The following is a 19482-nucleotide window of genomic DNA, read 5'->3' as shown; positions in this document are numbered from 1 at the left end:
CCATCACCAACTCCCGGAGTTCACTCAAACTCATGTCCATCGAGTCAGTGATGTCTTCCAGCCATCTCATTCTCTGTCGTCCCCATCTCCTCCCACCCCCAATCCTTCCTAACATCAGACTCTTTTCCAGTGAGTCAACTCGTCGCATGAGGTGGCCAAAGTATTGCAGTTTCAGCTTTAGCATCAGTCCTTCCAATGAACACCCAGGATTAATCTCCTTTAGAATGCACTGGTTGGATCTCCTTGCAGTCCAAGGGACTCTCAAGAGTCTTCTCCAGCACCACAGTTCAAAAGCATCAATTCTTCGGTGATCAGCTTTCTTCACAGTCCAACTCTCACATCCATACATGACCAAGGGAAAAACCATAGCCTTGACTAGACAGACCTTGATTGGCAAAGTAATGTCTCTGCTTTTTAAGATGCTATCTAGGTTGGTCATAACTTTCCTTCCAAGGAGTAAGCGTCTTTTAATTTCATGGCTGCAGTCAGCATCTGCAGTGATTTTGGAGCCCCCCAAAATAAAGTCTGACACTGTTTCCACTGTTTCCCCATCTATTTCCCATGAAGTGATGGGACCAGATACCATGATCTTTGTTTCTGAATGTTGAGCTTCAAGCCAAACTTTTCACTCTCCTCTTTCACTTTCATCAAGAGGCTTTTGAGTTCCTCTTCACTTTCTGCCATAAGGGTGGTGTCATCTGCATATCTGAGGTGATTGATATTTCTCCTGGCAATCTTGATTCCAGCTTGTGCTTCTTCCAGCCCAGCATTCCTCATGATGTACTCTGCATATAAGTTAAATAAGCAGGGTTACAATATACAACCTTGACGTACTCCTTTTCCTATTTGGAACCAGTCTGTTGTTCCATGTCCAGTTCTAACTTTTGCTTCCTGACCTGCATACAGGTTTCTCAAGAGGCAGATCAGGTGGTCTGGGATTCCCATCTCTTTCAGAATGTTCCACAGTTTATTGTGATCCACACAGTCAAAGGCTTTGGCATAGTCAATGAAGCAGAAATAGATGTTTTTCTGGAACTCTCTTGCTTTTTCCATGATCCAGCGTATGTTGGCAATTTGATCTCTGGTTCCTCTGCCTTTTCTAAAACCTGCTTGAACATCTGGGAGTTCACGGTTCACATACTGCTGAAGCCTGGCTTGGAGAATTTTGAGCATGACTTTACTAACGTGTGAGATGAGTGCAATTGTGCAGTAGTTTGAGCATTCTTTGGCATTGCCTTTCTTTGGGATTGGAATGAAGACTGACCTTTTCCAGTCCTGTGGCCACTGCTGAGTTTTCCAAATTTGCTGGCATATTGAATGCAGCACTTTCACAGCATCATCTTTCAGGATTTGAAATAGCTCAACTGGAATTCCATCACCTCCACTAGCTTTGTTCGTAGTTAGGACTAGTCCTAATTTAATGACAACTCATTTCAAATGACCTTTGTAATGCGGGCTGGTGTTCTTACTATACTTACCTAATCCATTTACTCTCTCATTCTTCCAAGTGACGATCAATTTTTTTTTTTTTTTTGACATTGAACTCTGACTTCCCCTCCATTGTTCTTCATGTGTTTATAGCTTTGCTTCTTTTTTTTAAAACAGAGAAAATAGAAGGACAAAAATCAAAGAAAACTTCTACAAACTTCCCTCAAAATTTAATCCGTATATTTCTACCTGGTCTAGATAGTTTCTTTGTCTCCTGTTCACAGGGTTATACAGTTCACACCTTACCTAGGGCTAAATTCGCCACTAATGCACTAGATCCTATCTGTTCTTTGTTGCTCAACTACATCACTCTAGGAATTCCCCTCTCTCTCCAGAATTATTACTTCCCCCTTTCTACTGGACTTTTACCACAGCATGCAAACAAATTTCTGCAAATGCAGCAGACGTAGTCCCTCTTTGATTTTTTTTTTAATTTAAATTTTTTTTTTTCGCCTAATATTTCTTTTGCTTGCAACCCAATCTGACAAGATATCTATATCTGCAGGGCTACCTCCTTTATCCCCTTGAGTTTCTATTTTTACTTTACCTTCTCAATGAAGTTTTCTCTGGCCACTATTTACAGCTGCACATCCATTCAGAACCTTCTTTCCTCTTTCTCTGCTTCATACAATGTTAAAATTTCTACTTATTTCCTCATTTTATTTCCATCTGATGATCTGCTTGTTGTTTGCCTCTCCTCACTAGAATAAAAGCTACTGGAGAAAATAAGTTCATTTATCACTGATCCCACAACCTAAAACATAGCCTAGCACACAAGAATGGGTACCATAATTATTTGGTAAGTGAATAGATGAAATGGTTAAATCTGCTAAGTTCAACCAGTTTTTCAGAAAATGTGATGGTAAAGAAAAGGGAGATAGTTTAAGAGAGAAAGCATGGATGGTTTGGGGGAGGATTTGTTTCAGGGTTGGGGGTCGTTATGTGTTGCTTTAACTGAACCCATTCTTTTGGAATTAGGCCCCTGATTTTTCCTGTTCTCCACAGTTCCATATGGTTCAGATGGGCCACAACTTCTCAGATATGACAGTACTGACATACTGAACCAGACAACTTTTTGTTTGGGGGGCTGTCCTGAGCACTGTAAGATGTTTAGCAGTGCCTCTGGCTTCTTTCCACTAGATGCCAGTAGCACTCCCCTCCTCCAGTGTGACAATAACAAAAGTCTAAGATATTTCCAAATGTCCTCTGTGGGGTGTGGGGGACTGGGGGGAGAGAAGGGAGTTTGTGATTACCTCACTTGAGAATAACTAAGGTAAATCAATTCTATCCCCAGCTCTAAGCCTGGGCAAGCAGCTTAGCCCTTGTCATCTACTTATTCACTGCTCTGATCTAGTAAGTGGTTCATCTGAGGACATTGACCCTATCTGGACAAATAAGAGTTAGTGAACGCACTTTGGAAAGAGTTATTGGACCAAAGAAGTTCTTTGTGCTGGAATGCTAAGCTGACGGGGCTTCCTAGGTGGTGCTAGTGGTAAAGGACCTGCCTGTCAATGTAGGAGACCCAGGTTTGATCCCTGGGTCAGGAAGATCCCCTGGAGAAGGAAATGGCAACCCACCCCAGTATTCTTGCCTGGGAAATCCCATGGACAGAGGAGCGTGGCAGGCTACAGTCCATGGGTTCCAAGAGTTGGACACGACTTAGTGACTAAACCACCACCAGCAGAGAATGAGGCCAGCAGAAAAAAACAAAACCAGGGAGTGAAACAGATTCCTAAGGATATGATTTGAATATTTAATTCCCATTTTGACTGAAACAAGCTCCACCCTTGACCTTTTCTGTCATGCGATATAAAATTCCTTCTTGGTTTAAACCAGTGTGAGATGGATTCCTGTCACCTGCAGCTGAATAAGTACTGGCTTGAACACATTCTGTAGGTGAGAAAAGGCAGAGAGTGATGAGGGAAAGTATAACTGAGGGAGCAATGTCCTGGAAGAAACAGAAAGGGATGAGAAAACTGTATAGTCCTGTACAAAGTGGTAAGTGGAATTGAGAATAAGGATGAATACACTTGAGGTGAAGGAAGAGGAAGTAGAAAGCTATCCTGTGATATTTTCATCCTCTGCTAAGATAAGGAAGGTGGTAAGATATAATATGGAGTTTTCCAGGCGGCTCAGTGGTAACAATTCACTTGCAATGCAGGAGACACAGGTTTGATCCCTGGGTCAGGAAGATCCCCTGAAGAAGGAAATGGCAACCCACTTCAATATTCTTCCCTGGAAAATCCCATGGACAAAGGAAACTGGTGGGCTATAGTCCGTGGAGTCACAAAGAGTCAGACACAACTTAGTGACTAAACAAAAACAAGTTACAGTAGATGGCTTGAGATGCATGAACAGATGAGTTGGAGAAATGAAAACGGTACTGTGAATGAATAAGATACCAAACTGCGTACCAATTGACAGCAGTTTCTTAAGGAGATATCTGTACACTCATGTTCATGTGTATGGGGGCACTAAGCTGCTTCAGTCATGACTGACTCTTTGTAACCCTATGGACTGTAGCCTGCTAGGCTCCTCTGTCCATGGGATTCTCCAGGCATGAATAGTGGAGTGGGTTGCCATGCCCTCCTGCAGGGGATCTTCCCAACCCAGGGACCAACCCAGCATTTCCTGTGTCTCCTGCATTGGCAGGTGGGTTCTTTACTACTAGCACCACCTGGGAAGCCCATTCATGTTCATAGCAGCCATATTCACAATAGCCACGAGGTGAAAACAACCCAAATGTTCATTGACAGGTAATTAGATTTTAAAATATTGTGTATATATATACAATGAAATATTATTCAGCCTGAAAAAAATTTTGACACATGCTGCAATGCAGATGGACATTGAGGACAAATAAACTTGTCACAAAAAGACAAATAACTGTATGGTTCAACTTATATATAAGGTGTCTTGAAGTAGTTATGAAATTCATAGAAATGGAAAGTAGAACAGTTGTTGGCAGGGGCTGAAAGATGAGGCAAATGTGGACTTACTCTTTAATAGATATAGAGTTTCAGCTTTGTAAATTGAAAAAGTTCTGGAGATCTGTTGCATAGCAATGTAAATATACTTACACTTCTGAACTGTACACTTAAAAATAGTTAAGACTAAATTTTATGTTACATGTTTTCTTTGCTACATTTTTTTTTAAAAAAGATGTCAAACAGCCTACAGGATCTAGAAGTAGAGTGGGAGTAAATCTGTGGTAGTGAATGAGCAAGATTTTATTTTCTCAATAATTTAAATATTGGAACAGAGAACACTGACAGCCAGATTTGGAGTGTGGTGGGAGATAATGAGTGCACTGGGGGAAGGTGTTGCTGGATAAGTGTTGAGGATGAGGGAATTCAGTTTGTGGGTTAAGAGTTTGACTAACATGACAAAATGGTGGGCTCCAGGATGCAAAATTGTTAAATCAGAAACTCTAAAAACCCTAAACTATGTCTGCTATTCAAGAGTTCATTGATTGCAGAAAAAAGATCACAAAAGGCAAGTTTTTTTTTAAGATAAAATTTATTTGAATGACACATTATCAAATGACATTTTACAAGCGACTATAGTTACTTCAGAGTTAAGCTTCAGAATTAAAACTGGACTCCCATAATTTTAAAAAAGATGTGCAAACTGGAATCACTGAGTGATTATAGAAAGGCAAAATATATTTGATGAGAAAAACTCAAATCAAGTGGAAATAAAAGTGAGATGTTTAACAAAATCAGAGAAAGATGCTCTTATTAAAGTAAAAACAGGCTTCCCAACAAATGTATGCCTATCCTAACCACAGGATATGCTTCATACTTTGCTTAAATAATTAAAACCACACTATAATTAAAAGTATATGCTAACAGTAAGTATGCTGATTACAATATATATGTCTAGATTCTTTCTAGACACAAGGAAAGCTCTTTTTAGTGCCTTCCTTAAAAATGTGACACTTCTTCAGAAATATGTAACTGTTTAAAGCCATAGCCTGTCTCCAGGTACATCACAGGAGAGGCTTCAAAAAGTCCTTGAAGAGAAAACCAGTAAAACTGGGCTCCCATCTTTACCATCATCAAGCAACTTTTCCTTGTTCTGCTTGAGACTGATTGCATATAGGAGTTAAATTTTATGAAACAATCTCACTGATGTTGAGACCATACTAATCCACTTGTTGATAGTAGAATGGTTTCTTTCCAACTGATGTTCAGTTGGGTTCCAAGCAATGAGGCATACTGAAATAGATTAATTTCTATTTAGGAGGCAGAAGGAAAGCAGTGATGCAACTCAGTTTAAGTATGAGTGTTAACCTTATCTCTATATATACCAATTACAAGTGCTATAAACAATGGAGCATCATTCAATTAAATGGTCCATCATATTACATGAAGCAAAGCAAATAATAATTAAATTTTGCATTGATAGATATGAATGAAAATAAATGAGGAAGAAATTAAAACAATGGTCTCATACTAACTTACTCAAATATTCATTCAACAAACATTTACACGATAGCTTTACTTTGGGCCTCCAGGGCTTTGGTTTTAGAGATCACTCTGGCATAGTCTCTCCTGTCCTCTTCTCTTTTTCTGCAGCTCATCAGCAACAAGGAATCTTTTCTTCCTCAATTGCCACAGCAGTTTCTGTGTCTAGTTTATGGCACTTAATGTTACACTATGATGTGTATATGTCTTATTTTTCTGACTAAAATGTGTTCCAATAGGGTAGAGGTGGTATATCTTCATTTTATATTTTATAACTTACATAGGAGAAAGCAGCTTGACGTCAGATTTGAGCTTGAATTCTACCTTTGTCAATTACTGACCCTGAGTCTTTGGTCAAGAAAATCTTTTTCCTTGGTTTTGTAACCTAGGATATTATATGCCCGCTCAGGTATTACCTTGAAATAATACCCACCTTTTAAAGTTGCAGTGAAGGCTAAATGAGATAAGGCGTGAAAGAGCCTTAGCATAAGGCCTGGGCTTAGCAAACCTTCAACTGTTCACCCCATTTTCTCCTGGAAACCTCAAAGGGTCTCTTCATGTTGCCTGTCAACCTTTCTGTACTCCCTATCATTCAGGCTTCACCTCTCATGGTGATGAATTAATACCTTCTCCTCGAGTTTTTAACATCTCCTTTTCTAATCTCCCTGTCTGCTGGTCATTTTGCTTTATATTCACTGAGAAAACAGAGGCATTGGAAGAGAACTTCTACATGTGTTTTCTCAATCACATCTCCCCACCTGCCTTCATCTGCTCCCCTGTGTTCCACCTTTCCTGTCACTAAGATCTACCTCCTGCTTGAACACTAGATCCCATTCCTCCTAGCTTAGGACATTGCTCCCACAGTTTTTCCTTTTCTTTCTCTGTCATTTCCTTCCTTCCCCCTAGATCATTCTCTTCAGCTTATAGGAATAGCAGCTATTTCTCCATTCTTACAAATATGTCCCGTTGCTTCTTATCCTTGCCATTACTCTACTTATCTGCTCCTCTCTATAGGAAAAATCCTTGAAAGAGAAATCTCCAATTTCTCTCCTTTCATTCTCTCTTAAACTCACTTCAGTCAACTCCAATTTGCTTCTTTTCCTCTACGCCAAAACTGTTCTTATCAAGATTACCAGCAAATCTTATACTAAACACAGGTCAGTTTTCACAGTGATGTTGCTTGATCTATCAGCACATTCGACAGGGTCTATTGCTCCCTCCTCCTTAGTGTCCTCTCTTTGCATGCCTCCTGGAACACCACACTCTGGGGTTCCCTCCTGTATCAGAGCGGCTTCTATGCTCCTGTGTCAGCTCCTTCCCACTCCATGACTTCTAATATTGGAGGAGCCAGGGCTCGGCATTTGGACCCGTATTCTTCCCTTGCCTATCTCACTCCCTTTATTGACCTTACTCGGTTTCATTATTCTGTATATCCATACACTGACAAGACCCAACTTTGTATCCCAAGTCTGGTCCTATTCCTAAAATGTTGAGTTGTACATCCAGCTATCTTTTAGCACCTGTATGTGGATATCTGTTAGATATCTTACATTTAACATCTCCAAAGTGAACTGCTCATGTTTCTCTCCAGTCCTGATTTCATTCTCAGTTGTCTTAAGTAACGGCAATTCTATACTTCGAGCTGCACAGGCCAAAAAATCCAGGCATCATCACTGAATTCTCCCTTTCTCTCATACCCTGATACAAACTGTCAGCAAATTCTACTGTCACTATCTCAAAAATGCACAAAGAATCTGACCTATCTTCAGCAGGCTGGTAGTAGCCATTTACAACTTATTAGAGTTTTGTGATAGCGTCCACCTGGAGGCCCCATCTTTCACCCCTGGCACCTACAACTCTGTCCCTGATGCAGCACTTAAAGTGATCATTTGCTTCCCTGCTTCAAATCCTTCAATGATTCTCATCTCAGAATAAACACCAGGTTCATTACAATGACCTAGCATACTCTATAGGACCAACAATCTTCACCCTCCTTCCCGTGTGTGTCTCTAGCACAGCAGGAACATACCACCTTATATGATCTTTGTACTTACTGTTCTTTCTTCCTCTACAAGGCTGAGTCCTTTCTTCACACTAGTCTTTGCTGAACTGTCGTTTCCTTAGTGAGGACTTCGCTTCTAACTATCCTTCCCTATCTAGCCCCTTTTCTGGCTTATTTTTTCTCACAATATTTATTGATTGATTGATTCTTATTTTCTATTCATTTAAATATTTGTTGAATAGTTGAATAAATTAAAAAAAAATAGGGACATGAGTTGGCAATGTGAAGTAAGTTAACAGATTCTGTGCATAATTATTAAAGACCTATGCAACAGACCCATATATATTTAGTACTCTGCTTATTGATAAATATAAATTGAAAGAAATTTTGACATAGAAATTAATAAGAATATTTAAAACTTCATTAGATACCTGTTTGTCTTCTGATTAGTTTGCTGGGCTGTATGGGTCAACAGAGTATACGTCTAGTGTTTCTAAATGAACATCTTCTTTATGATTTGTATTTGTATAGTAATTGCTAAATGGCAAAAAAAAAAGAAAAGAAAAGAATTAATTATTTACTCATTGGCCAAGATTACTATAAAGGAGTAACAGTTGTTTTTGCAATTCCCAACACGTGGTAAGTACTTTTCATGGATGATTTCATTTTATTGTCCTAACTATCTTATGAAGTAATCACTATAATCCCTATTTTTTGGAAAGACCCATAAAAATAATTTGCTAAGCTACTAAGTATCCAAATCAGAAGTTTACATTAGGCAGTTTTATCCAGCTCTTTTAATGACTAATAATTAGGACTCCCAGATTGAAAAAGCTATAAAGAAGCTTTCACTTTATAATACGATCATAAATTTACCTTTGGAGGAACAATCTTCCAATCTAACTTAAAAAGAAATTTTTTATATTTGATATTTAATTCAAAATCCTTATATAATCATGCAGCACTAAAATTTTGAATGACTTTTAAGACATTTTTACTTTTTTTCTTTCAAGGCACATGTACTTTGCTGTGCTTCTAAAACAGTTTGTCAAAATTAACAAAAAACAGCAAAATGTGATTGTACTATCATGCAGAACTCTGAGATAAAATAATACAAAATTACTAGGGAAGAAAGATTACCGCTAAGGGTACTTACAACTTGCCACTCACTATCACATTTAAGAGGTCAATTTACATATTTAGCAGGAAGAGACATTAAAATTATTACAAAAAATAATTTTTAGGTTAATGTGAGATTTAGGTTTTATTGAAACATCTTAGAAGGCAAGAAGAGAATAACATAGTCTCTTCTTCACACGTTTGAAGAACTTCAAAATACTTAATTTTGTTAGTAGACATTGATTTTTAAATGATCCATTACTCATCTTACTTACAAAAAGTATTTAAGGCAGTTCAAATGTCTATATTAAGTATAAGAAACTAAACTGAAGTTAGTTAGAAAATGGAAATAAAATGAGTGATGCTTAGGAGTTTAATTTAACATATATGTTTAGTTCATAATCAACTGCGGTTCTTATGTATAGTATTTGATATAAACCTGTTAATAACTTTGTTAATAACTTTAATAATCAGACAGGAATATTATAAATTATTTGAGGTTATAGGTGTTCCCAAAGTTTACAAATTTTCCTACACATGTAATGCTCTGATAGCAAATTTTGAAAAAAGAAGGAAGGAGATAGAGACCACCTTTTCTATTTATTTAAATTTGTATTTAAATTACTCTTGACTAAAATTATGTTCTAACTTCCTGTGAGAAAAGCCATGCAGATGACATCTCTGTGTTTGTTTTCTTACGACCTGTAACTCTCCTGAATTCTATGAAGCCATTTTCTCCCAACTTTCCTGTTACTTCTGACAATTCCTTCCCCCTCTTGCCTTTTAAGTATTACTGTCATTTTAGATCTGTTTTCGTCCTTGTTCTAATCTTCTATTTTCTGTTTGGTACCAAGGCTACAATTGTGATTTAAGCATCATCTACCTGAGTCCAGGCCTCTCTCTTGAGTCCTGGAAGAGGGTGCCTGGAAGTAGCAGATCAGAACTGCACCATTTTCCCCCACAAACCTGTCCCTCTCCGTTTTTGGTGAACCATTGCATCAGTCCAGTGGCACCCACTTGATTCATGCTTTGTGTCCCCTTCTTCCCACATTTAGCAATTCACTAAACCCTGAAATACTGATTGAAGGCAGGAGGAGAAGGGGACAACAGAGGATGAGATGGCTGGATGGCATCACTGACTCGATGGACATGAGTTTGAGTGAACTCCGGGTGTTGGTGAGGGAGGCCTGGTGTGCTACAGTCCATGGGGTCACAAAGGGTCAGGCACAACTGAGTGACTGAACTGAAATCCTGAAAAGCCTATTGTCTTCATAGTGAAAATATTTCCTTTTAGGGTTTTTTGGATGGGAACCATTTTAAAAGTCTTTATTGAGTTTATTACAATACTGCTTCTGTTTATGTTTTGATTTTTTGGTCAGCGGGCATGTGGAATATTGGTTCCCAACCAGGTATTGAACATATACCCCTTCATTGGAAGGTGAAGTTTTAACCACTGGACCACCGGGGAAGCCCTTGAAGATATTTCTTACATCTATTGCATCCTCTTGATCCTCACCACTGCTGCTTTGGTTGACAACTCAGTACTGCCCCTTTTTTAAAAAAGAAAAATCTGAACATATTGTTTCTTTGCTTAAGATTCTACAGGGTAAACACCAACTCCTTGTCATGGCATACAAGTCTTTTGATGATCTAACTTTCAGACCATCTTTCCCCAAGACTGTTAAACATCAGTCCCATGAGATGTTAAAGGCATTTTATGAGAAAATAGTTCAGCAGCCCAACTTGTCTGAGAGACTAGCTTTTGAAAAATTAAATAGGCTTCTTTAGTGTAGGACCTTAAATAGTCTCATGGTCACTGTGAATCCCCATGAGAAAAATGTAGAATGAAGTATTTCCCAATCTTATTTGTTCACAGAACACCATTTCTCCTGAAATCATTCACAAAACCAAGGTTATGTGATAAACTCTGATAAACACTACTGTCTAAGAGTCGACTGTAGACCCTTGCCAGACCTTCTGTGCTTAGGACCTTCCAGATTTAAAACAAACTATTCAGGTTCAATATGCCATTATTACAAAATTTCAATGTAACCCCCTTCATGTCTGATGCCTACACTAGGCATTATAGAACTGTGAACAGTGCAATCAAATCATTTAGATAGATCCAAGTGATGTGGCTTGTTAAAGTAATTTTGCTGGGAGTTTGTGGGTGACATGTTTGTGATGACATGATTTGGTCATCCTCCACTGGAAGTTATCTGAGATTTGGTTAGACTTTACCTGATTATCCTCCCTATCACTAACATTTATTGATCCTTAAGAACCTGGACACACAGAACATTCCCTAGCTGATACCTGATGATATCATTTGCTAAAAGTGTATCCTTTGCACTTATCAGAATATTCTGCAGTTTCCATAAGATCCTTTCTGTAAGAACAAGATACCTTATTCCAGTTATCACATTGTAGTGTTTATTTCATTTTACTTGTGCTTCTGTGTTTAGTTTCAGGAAAGAAGTCAAAATCTTCTGTGCATTTTGGTCAAGCAGGCATCAAACTTACCGTTCTCTGTGTTTTAATATCATGCGTAAGGTGACAGCACCCAAGCAGAAAAGAGCTATTACCCCTGCAGAAAAACCTAAAATACAAAACAGAGTATTAAATCATAGAAAAATGTGACCTACATTGTTTTGAAGTGATTGTGGGGCCTGTTCCTAGTGGTGGGGAAAATGTTATGTGACTTTTTTGCTTATTCTACTTCAACCATACAGATGCTAAATTCCCAAATAGTTGTATGTGGGCTTAAGTTTTGGATTTAATACAGTTCATATTTATTCTAAAGTATCAAGCATTTGACCACAAGGTTCCAGTCAAGTTCAGGTTCAGCTTTTCTGTTCTTTTCAGTTTTATTAGTAATAATCTTGTCACTGAAGTGAAATTAGGAGCTCAGGACACCAGGATTCCATGACTTTTCATACAACATTTAACTCTCAGTTGTGAAATATATTTTGCCACTGCAGAATAAACGAGTCTGTTTTGATAGCAACCAAATCATGCAAAAGACCAATAGTTAAATGAAAGTTTTGTGTGTGGTGCTCAGTAACTCAGTCATGCCAGACTCTGCGACCCCATGGACTATATAGCCTGTGAGGCACCTCTGTCATAGAATTCTCCAAGCAAGAATACTGAAGTGGGTTGTCATTTCCTTCAGGGTATCTTCTCAACCGAGAGATTGACCCCACAGCTCTTGCATCTTCCGCACTGACAAGTTAATTCTTTATCTCTGCACCATATGGGAAGCCCAAACCTTTAGTAAACCTAAACTTTTGAACTAAAAACTGGGAGTAGCTGATCAAGTCATTCATTTCTTCCTATCGAAAAGTGACAGTTTGTGATGTAAAGTGCACATTAAAAGATCCTTAGAACACTTTAAAAAAAAAAGTACAATTTCTCATGAGTTCAAATGAAAAAACTTAACAGGCAGGATACAGGGCTTCTCTGGTGGCTCAGATGGTAAAGAATACGCCTGCAATGCGGGAAACCTGGATTGGATCCCTGGGTTGGGAAGATCCCCTGGAGAAAGGAATGGCAACCCACTCTAGTATTCTTGCCTGGAGAATTCCATGGACAGAGGAGCCTGGTGTACTACAGTCCATAGGGTCGCAAAGAGTTTGACACAACTGAGCGACTAAGCATAGCACTTATCAGTTCAGTTCAGTTGCTCAATCGTGTCTGACTTTTTGAGACCCCATGGACTGCAGCACTCCAGGCTTCCCTGTCCATCACCAACTCCCAGAGCTTACTCCAAGTCATATCCATTGAGTTGGTGATGCCATCCAACCATCTCATCTTCAGTCATCCCCTTCTCCTCCTGCCTTCAGTCTTTCCCAGCATCAGAGTCTCTTCAGATGAGTCAGTTCTTCACATCAGGTGGCCAAAGTATTGGAGTTTCAGCTTCAGCATCAGTCCTTTCTATGAATATTCAAGACTGATTTCCTTTAGGATGGACTGGTTGGATCCCCTTGCTGTCCAAGGGGCTCTCAAGAGTATTCTCCAATACCACAGTTCAAAAGCATCAATTCTTCAGTACTCAGCTTTCTTTATAGTCCAATTCTCACATTCATACATGACTACTGGAAAAACCAAAGCTTTGACTAGACGTACCTTTGTTGGCAAAGTAATGTCTCTGCTTTTTAATATGCTGTCTAGGTTGGTCATAATTTTTCTTCCAAAGAGCAAGCATCTTTTAATTTCTTGGCTGCAGTCATCATATGCAGTGATTTTGGAGCTCCCCAAAATAAAGTCTGTCACTGTTTCCATTGTTTCCACATCTATTTGCCATGAAGTGATAGGACCAGATGCCATGATCTTAGTTTTCTGAATGTTGAGTTTTAAGCTAACTTTTTCACTCTTCTCTTTCACTTTCATCAAGCGGTTCTTTAGTTCTTCTTTGCTTTCTGCCATAAAGGTGGTGTCATCTGCATATCTGAGTTTGTTGATATTTCTCCAGGGCCTCAAATTTTACATACATTTGTATAAATTACCATTAGAAGTTTTATTGAAGAATTTAAGAAAACTTACCAGCAATAAGAGGAGCAAGTGAACCTAAGGAAAATACAAAATCATGAAAACATTAGTCTAGTTGCATGGCTCCACGTAGCTCCAAATACTGCGGATATCCCAGAAATTAACATTCAGATCCCTCTTCTTTAAGTCAACTTAAAAAGATGTATCAGAACACTGAATTATACCCAATCTTTCTTCATTCTTTATATAACAACTTCATTGGCCTTTAAAATTTTTTCCACTTTAAGGTGAGGTAGTTCATTCATGGAAAAAAAACAAACCAATAAACTCAAATTTATAGTCAAGGATTTCAGGTCAGAATGCAAACAACCATTACAACAGGTTAGTTAGCATAGTTTTGGAGGTCCCTGTCATATCAGTAAGCACTTATAAATCAAGTTTCATTCAGCAATAGCAGAAGTCTCAGGAGCAACCTCTTTCAAAATACAGTCTGTCTTTTGTATCTGTGGATTCAATCAACCACTAATCAAAAATATTTGAAAAAGTAAAATATTCCAGAAAGTTCCAAAAAGCAAAGCTCACACTGTGAGCCCAGCATCTATTTACATAGCATTTACATTGCATTGGGTATTATAAATAATATAGAAATGATTTCAAGTATATGGGAGGATGTGCACAGATTATATGCAAATACTATGCCATTTTACATAAGGGACTTGAGAATCTGCAGATTTTTGGGTCCTAGAACCAATTCCCCTGAGGATACCAAAGGACCACTGTATAAGGCTGTTAGTTTTGCACTTTTTAAATCAGTGCTCATCTCTCTTTATATTCTTTCTTTACTTTCCCAATCTTCAGAAAGTCTCACTTTTACTACAATAGACCACTGACTTCAAATTCTTCTGTTACTATACCACTGATCACAAACCTATGTCAATTTAAAACCCAGGAGTCCCTTTTAGGGACTAAAATTGAGGGCTAACCCTCCGTCTCTTCTTTCCAGTGAAACAAGTAGAAGCTGCAGAGAAGCTCTTTGCACTTACTGGGTGATTTGCAAACAGCCAAGGGAGGGTTCCATCGGTGATCTTCCTGACACTGGCTCTGGGGACTGCCTTCTAGGGTATACCCGTCTTCACATACTAAAGTGACAACAGCTCCATATTGATACATTCTTCCAGGCTCCAGCCCATTCTGGATTCCATTTATATGCTCTGGGAAGCTACAGTTCACCTCTGAAATTAAAGGAATCTAATTGAATCTGTGTCATATTTTGACTTTTTACTAAGAATGTAGATACTGTCCTTAATGGAAAGATTTATGAAACCAATTTATTCTATTCTCAGTTAGTAAAACTTCACTGAAATAACACAAAATTATATCCTAGGCATAGACTTTTAGTGTCAGCCATCTACCTCAATAACACCCCGGTTATCAAATCACTTTCTTTCTTGTGCTTTAGTCTCTAAACCAATAATGAATAATTTTTGTGGCTTTTTAGAGCAATGATGCAGGCCAAATGAGTAATGTTAAGACTTCTGAATTATTTCCTCAACTTCTATTCTTGTTTTCCAGTTCTTCTTACATGTGAATGCTTCCTCTTTTCTTCTTTTGTCTTTTCAGTGTAGTGGCCAATAGTGTGAGATTTTGGGTTTGAACCTAACTCTAGGGCTTTCAAGTTCTTTGACTCTGTATAAGTTATAAATCTCTCCATTCTACTAGAACCTCATCAATAATACAGGAGTAATGACACTAATCTCATACGATTCTCATGAGGATTAAATGACAGAAGGAATGCAAAGTGCTGTGTGCCCTAAGAGCCCAACTTAGTGTTAACTCACCACTCATATTCCATACGCACTATTTATGACAGTAAAAATAACATTCTGAAACTTTTATAAGTGTACCCATAATCCCACCACCACTTACAGGGAAATATGCTCAAAAATTATTTTTTAGGAGTATTTTGTCAAATGCACACTTTTCATAACTGCAACCATAGTGCACAATCAATCTGTACTAGTTGTTTAATCTACATAAAGACTTCATCTTTCCATATTTAAATGACTACATATTGATAGCTCATATAGACTAGGCCTTCAGCCATTTTCTTTATTTTGCAATATTTAGATTACTTCATCTATTAATCCAATTAAATACATTAATTAAATGATCCAATCAGTGTATCTATTTGGCTATTTTAAGTTGAAAGTACTTAACTGAAAATATCTACTTGGAACAAATTTTATTTATAAAATAAGAAAACTAATAGAGAGCACACCTTTACAATATGGGGCAGGTCGGTTCCAGGTTCCTTCATGTGTGCAAAGAAGGAGTGCCTCTCCTACAAGCAGGTAACCTTGGTTGCAGCTGTATAGGATTGACATTCCAGGAGAAAATCGAGTTATGTCTCCACCAGTATGATTTCCATGGGAGATCTTAAATGGACGTTGACAGCCTAAGAAAGCTTACACATCAATATGAAAGGATTTTTAATTTAGTACGGAGGAACAAATAGCCAATACTCTCTGTAGTTGATAACAAAACAGAAAGAAGACAGGCAACAAGCCAACTGATCAGTATCCAAAAATACTCATTCCACCCAAACCAATCGGTATAGGACAGATATTTGCATTTCATACCTACGCCATATATGATCTGAAAGGAAATGTCAAAAGTAAGATAATGAAACATCAGTGGTTGCAGCCTACAATTGTAATCTATCAAAGAACAGTAATCTTTTCTCTTTAAATGATAAAAAGATTGTAGTCAAGTGTCACACCTTCAAATATCTACAGGCACCAGGAAGTGATGCCAAGTTTTAGAGCACCTGTCTTTCTAAAAATGACAGCCACTGCCTAATTCAAGCTACTGGTACCTTGCAGGAAAGCAAAGGGGATCCTCACTGTATCACAGATTCATGGTTGATCTTGGGCAGTAGAGATGGGTCTCACTTAAAGTAAGACTGCTGTGCTAGACAAAATAAACAGTTCTGAATTCAGTTCTTGGTTGCCAGTTGGCATTCTCTGTTGCAGATAGCCGCTGACAGGGATAAAACTACCAATGACAACTAAAATTAAAAGACAATTAACTGGGTTTTAAGGCTAGCTCAATTCTCCAGAATACTCAAATATCTCTTTCTGGCTGATAGCACAGCCTTAAATATGAAATTATCAAGCAATGTTACTGCCAAACATTTGCTGGAAAAGGTATGTGCATTGTTGCCATTCCAAACTAATAAAAATAATAAATTTGGAAGATCCCATCAATTTAGAAGTTAACCATTATCCTTTCATGTACCTTTTGTCAACATGCTTGGAAAGAAAAGGGAAAACAAAAAACGAGCTGAGAAAATAAGACAAGCAAGTATTTTGTAAAATAATATGATTACCTAAGCTTTTAACTTGCCTTTCTATAAGCGAAATGGCAAGTGCAGATTCAAAACCCCGTTTTAAAAATTCTATGTAACACCTCATATTTTATTCCTTAAAATATCTTACCCATTTTGATGCAAGTTGGTACACCTGGCACCCATTTGTTGTTGGTATGGCATCTAATCAAGTGACTGCCATTCATGATGAAGCCCGGATTGCAGGCAATATGTAATATGTCATTGTGGGAATATGAAGAATAAGTTTTATTTAGCTTGTGTCCATGCATGATTTCTGGGTTAGGGCAGTGAGTCACAGGAGGAGATTTTAAACACTGCGGGACAGGTCCACTCCAAGATCCGTGTCCTTTAGAATCACTTATGCACCGTATACTTTTCTCTCCCAGGAGATCAAATCCTTGATCACATTCATAAGAGACTTCATCTCCATATCGAAAGCTTTCTGCCAGCACACCCCTGTGCCTCCCATTATTAATCACTGGTGGAGCCTGACAGTGGATAACTGCAGAAGAGAACAGGAAATTCTACTTCAGCTGGTACACCATGGTGGACAGTCTTCATTCAGATACAAATACAACTATGCAATTGTGTGTACTGCACATAGCTATAAAGTTGTTCCCTGGAGGAAGAAATGGCAATCCACTCCATTCTTGCCTGGAAAACTCCATGGACAGAGGAGCCTGGCAGGCTACAGTCCATGAGGTTGCAGAGTTGGACATGGCTGAGTGACTGAGCACACATAAAGTTATTTAAATTTTAGATGCTGGATCATGCTTTCTTTAAAAAACTTTATCGGATTTTTTGACTCTATAAATAATACATACTCATTCCAAAATAATTCAGAAAATAGAGTATAAATATAGAGAAAGGAATAAATACAGCTACATTCCCATGAAGTAAATAGTTTACATTGTTATTTTTTTAATTTTTAGCAATTAGCAGGCCTACTGCAAATACAGTCATTCCTTGATATCCACAAGGGATTGATTCAGGGTCCCCCATCAGTACCAAATTCCAAGGAGGCTTAAGCTCCTTATATAAAATGGCATAGTGTTCGCATTTAACCTATGCACAGCCTCCTATGTATTTTAAATCACCTCTAGATGACTTATAATACTGAATACAACATAAATGCTATCTAAATATTTACAAATACAATGTAAATGCTAGGTAAATAGTACCCAGCACAAAGCAAATTCAAGTTTAGCTTTTGGAAACTTTCAGGATTTAAAATATATATATTATATATATTATTTGCAGTTGGTTGATACACAGTTATGAAGCCTGCAAATACAGAGGGTCAACTGTATTCATTTCCGACTTGACAGTTTTGTTTCCCAATGTCAGTACTATCTAAATACTAAAATATTTTTTATATAAACTAAGCTAGAACACATACACTGCTGAGGCATAAAGTAGCTCTGCAGTGACCTGTCCTCTTTACCTCTCTACAAACCCATGGACTTTTTTTTTTTTAAACTTACTTTTACAAAGTGGAATCTTTTGGAACCAAACCCTATTTTCATCATCTTGACATTTCTGATAAGTGTATCCAGTCATCTTGTACCTAGAGAGAGATTATAATACATTTTCTCTTCTTAAAAATCACATCTCTGAAACCTAGCCTCCACAAACCACTAATATAGAGGTACTTCTAAATAAGAACTTTGATGCAGAAGAGTCAAAAGTCTTGGCCCTTCAAGTAAGAAAACTGCTTTAGACTTAGAGTGATCACAGCAAAGACATTTCCATGTCAAGAAAGGATTGAAAAGTTACTGATGCTAGTTAGGTCTTTAGAACCTTGCATCCTCTGTTAGTGTGACAACAAAGAACCTCAAAAGGGAGTCACCAGGACAAATTGAGGCTAGAATTAATGCACAAAGCAAGATGGAGACCCTTTATGAAAATGAATCTTACTAACCCATCTTGGCAAGATGTATTAGCTGGTACCACAAGTGAACCAACTGGACGTTCTTGAACATCTTCTTTCAAAGGTTGGCATTGTGCTTCTAGAGGAGCAAAGTTGAAATTACTTATATATGCTTGAAATAAAAGAGAAAGACAACTCAGGAACTGAAAATACCTTCACACTGAGGGACAGAAGGACTCCAGTTTCCTGAAGGCATACAATGAATGGATCTGTTTCCCACAAGCAAGTAACCAGGGTCACAGGTGTAGTCTACAGTCATCCCAGAGACAAAGAGGACCCTATTTCCACCTGTATGCCGACCATGGTGGAGCCCAGAGGGTGGCTGACAGCCTGGAGAGAAAACTTCCCACATAAATACCAACAAAAACTCAAGAACACTAAGTACACAACATTTGACAAAAGACAATCTGAAACTTTTAAGCAAAAGATCAAGCCCTTATTCATTACTGAGTGCTTTCTGCTCTTTTGAAGGAAACTGGCGCCTTAAAAACAGATCCTCTGAATTATCTACCCTGACTATATCCCATATCCAAGGGAGCATTAGGATAAAGAACATATACAACACAAATAGACTGTATTAATACAGAATGGGATGGTA

General features: G+C 38.1%; 1 protein-coding gene across 4 annotated transcripts in view; it reads right to left on the bottom strand.

The window, feature by feature from the left end:
• Positions 1–4988: 4988 nt before the first annotated feature.
• The window catches only part of CR2 (complement C3d receptor 2), a 45224-nt gene continuing 30730 nt past the window's right edge, over positions 4989–19482 (bottom strand). For 3 of the 4 annotated variants that reach the window (XM_055419938.2, XM_088845159.1, XM_055419941.2), the window contains 10 exons: positions 19038–19214; positions 18876–18963; positions 18439–18521; positions 17064–17456; positions 15845–16030; positions 14610–14798; positions 13621–13644; positions 11602–11677; positions 8391–8496; positions 4989–5708 (listed from right to left, as the gene is read on the bottom strand). In XM_055419938.2, coding sequence (XP_055275913.2) covers positions 8406–8496; positions 11602–11677; positions 13621–13644; positions 14610–14798; positions 15845–16030; positions 17064–17456; positions 18439–18521; positions 18876–18963; positions 19038–19214 — 1307 coding nt within the window. In that variant the 3' untranslated portion in view covers positions 4989–5708; positions 8391–8405. The remainder of the gene's footprint in view (positions 5709–8390; positions 8497–11601; positions 11678–13620; positions 13645–14609; positions 14799–15844; positions 16031–17063; positions 17457–18438; positions 18522–18875; positions 18964–19037; positions 19215–19482) is intronic. The other variant, XM_055419940.2, reaches the window with a different exon arrangement.

This window comes from Moschus berezovskii, chromosome 17 (genome assembly GCF_049115385.1).
Source record: "Moschus berezovskii isolate FMDL1 chromosome 17, NW_MosBer_1.0, whole genome shotgun sequence".
NCBI classification, from domain to species: Eukaryota; Metazoa; Chordata; class Mammalia; order Artiodactyla; family Moschidae; genus Moschus; species Moschus berezovskii.
This window is presented reverse-complemented; position numbering and strand designations above follow the sequence as displayed.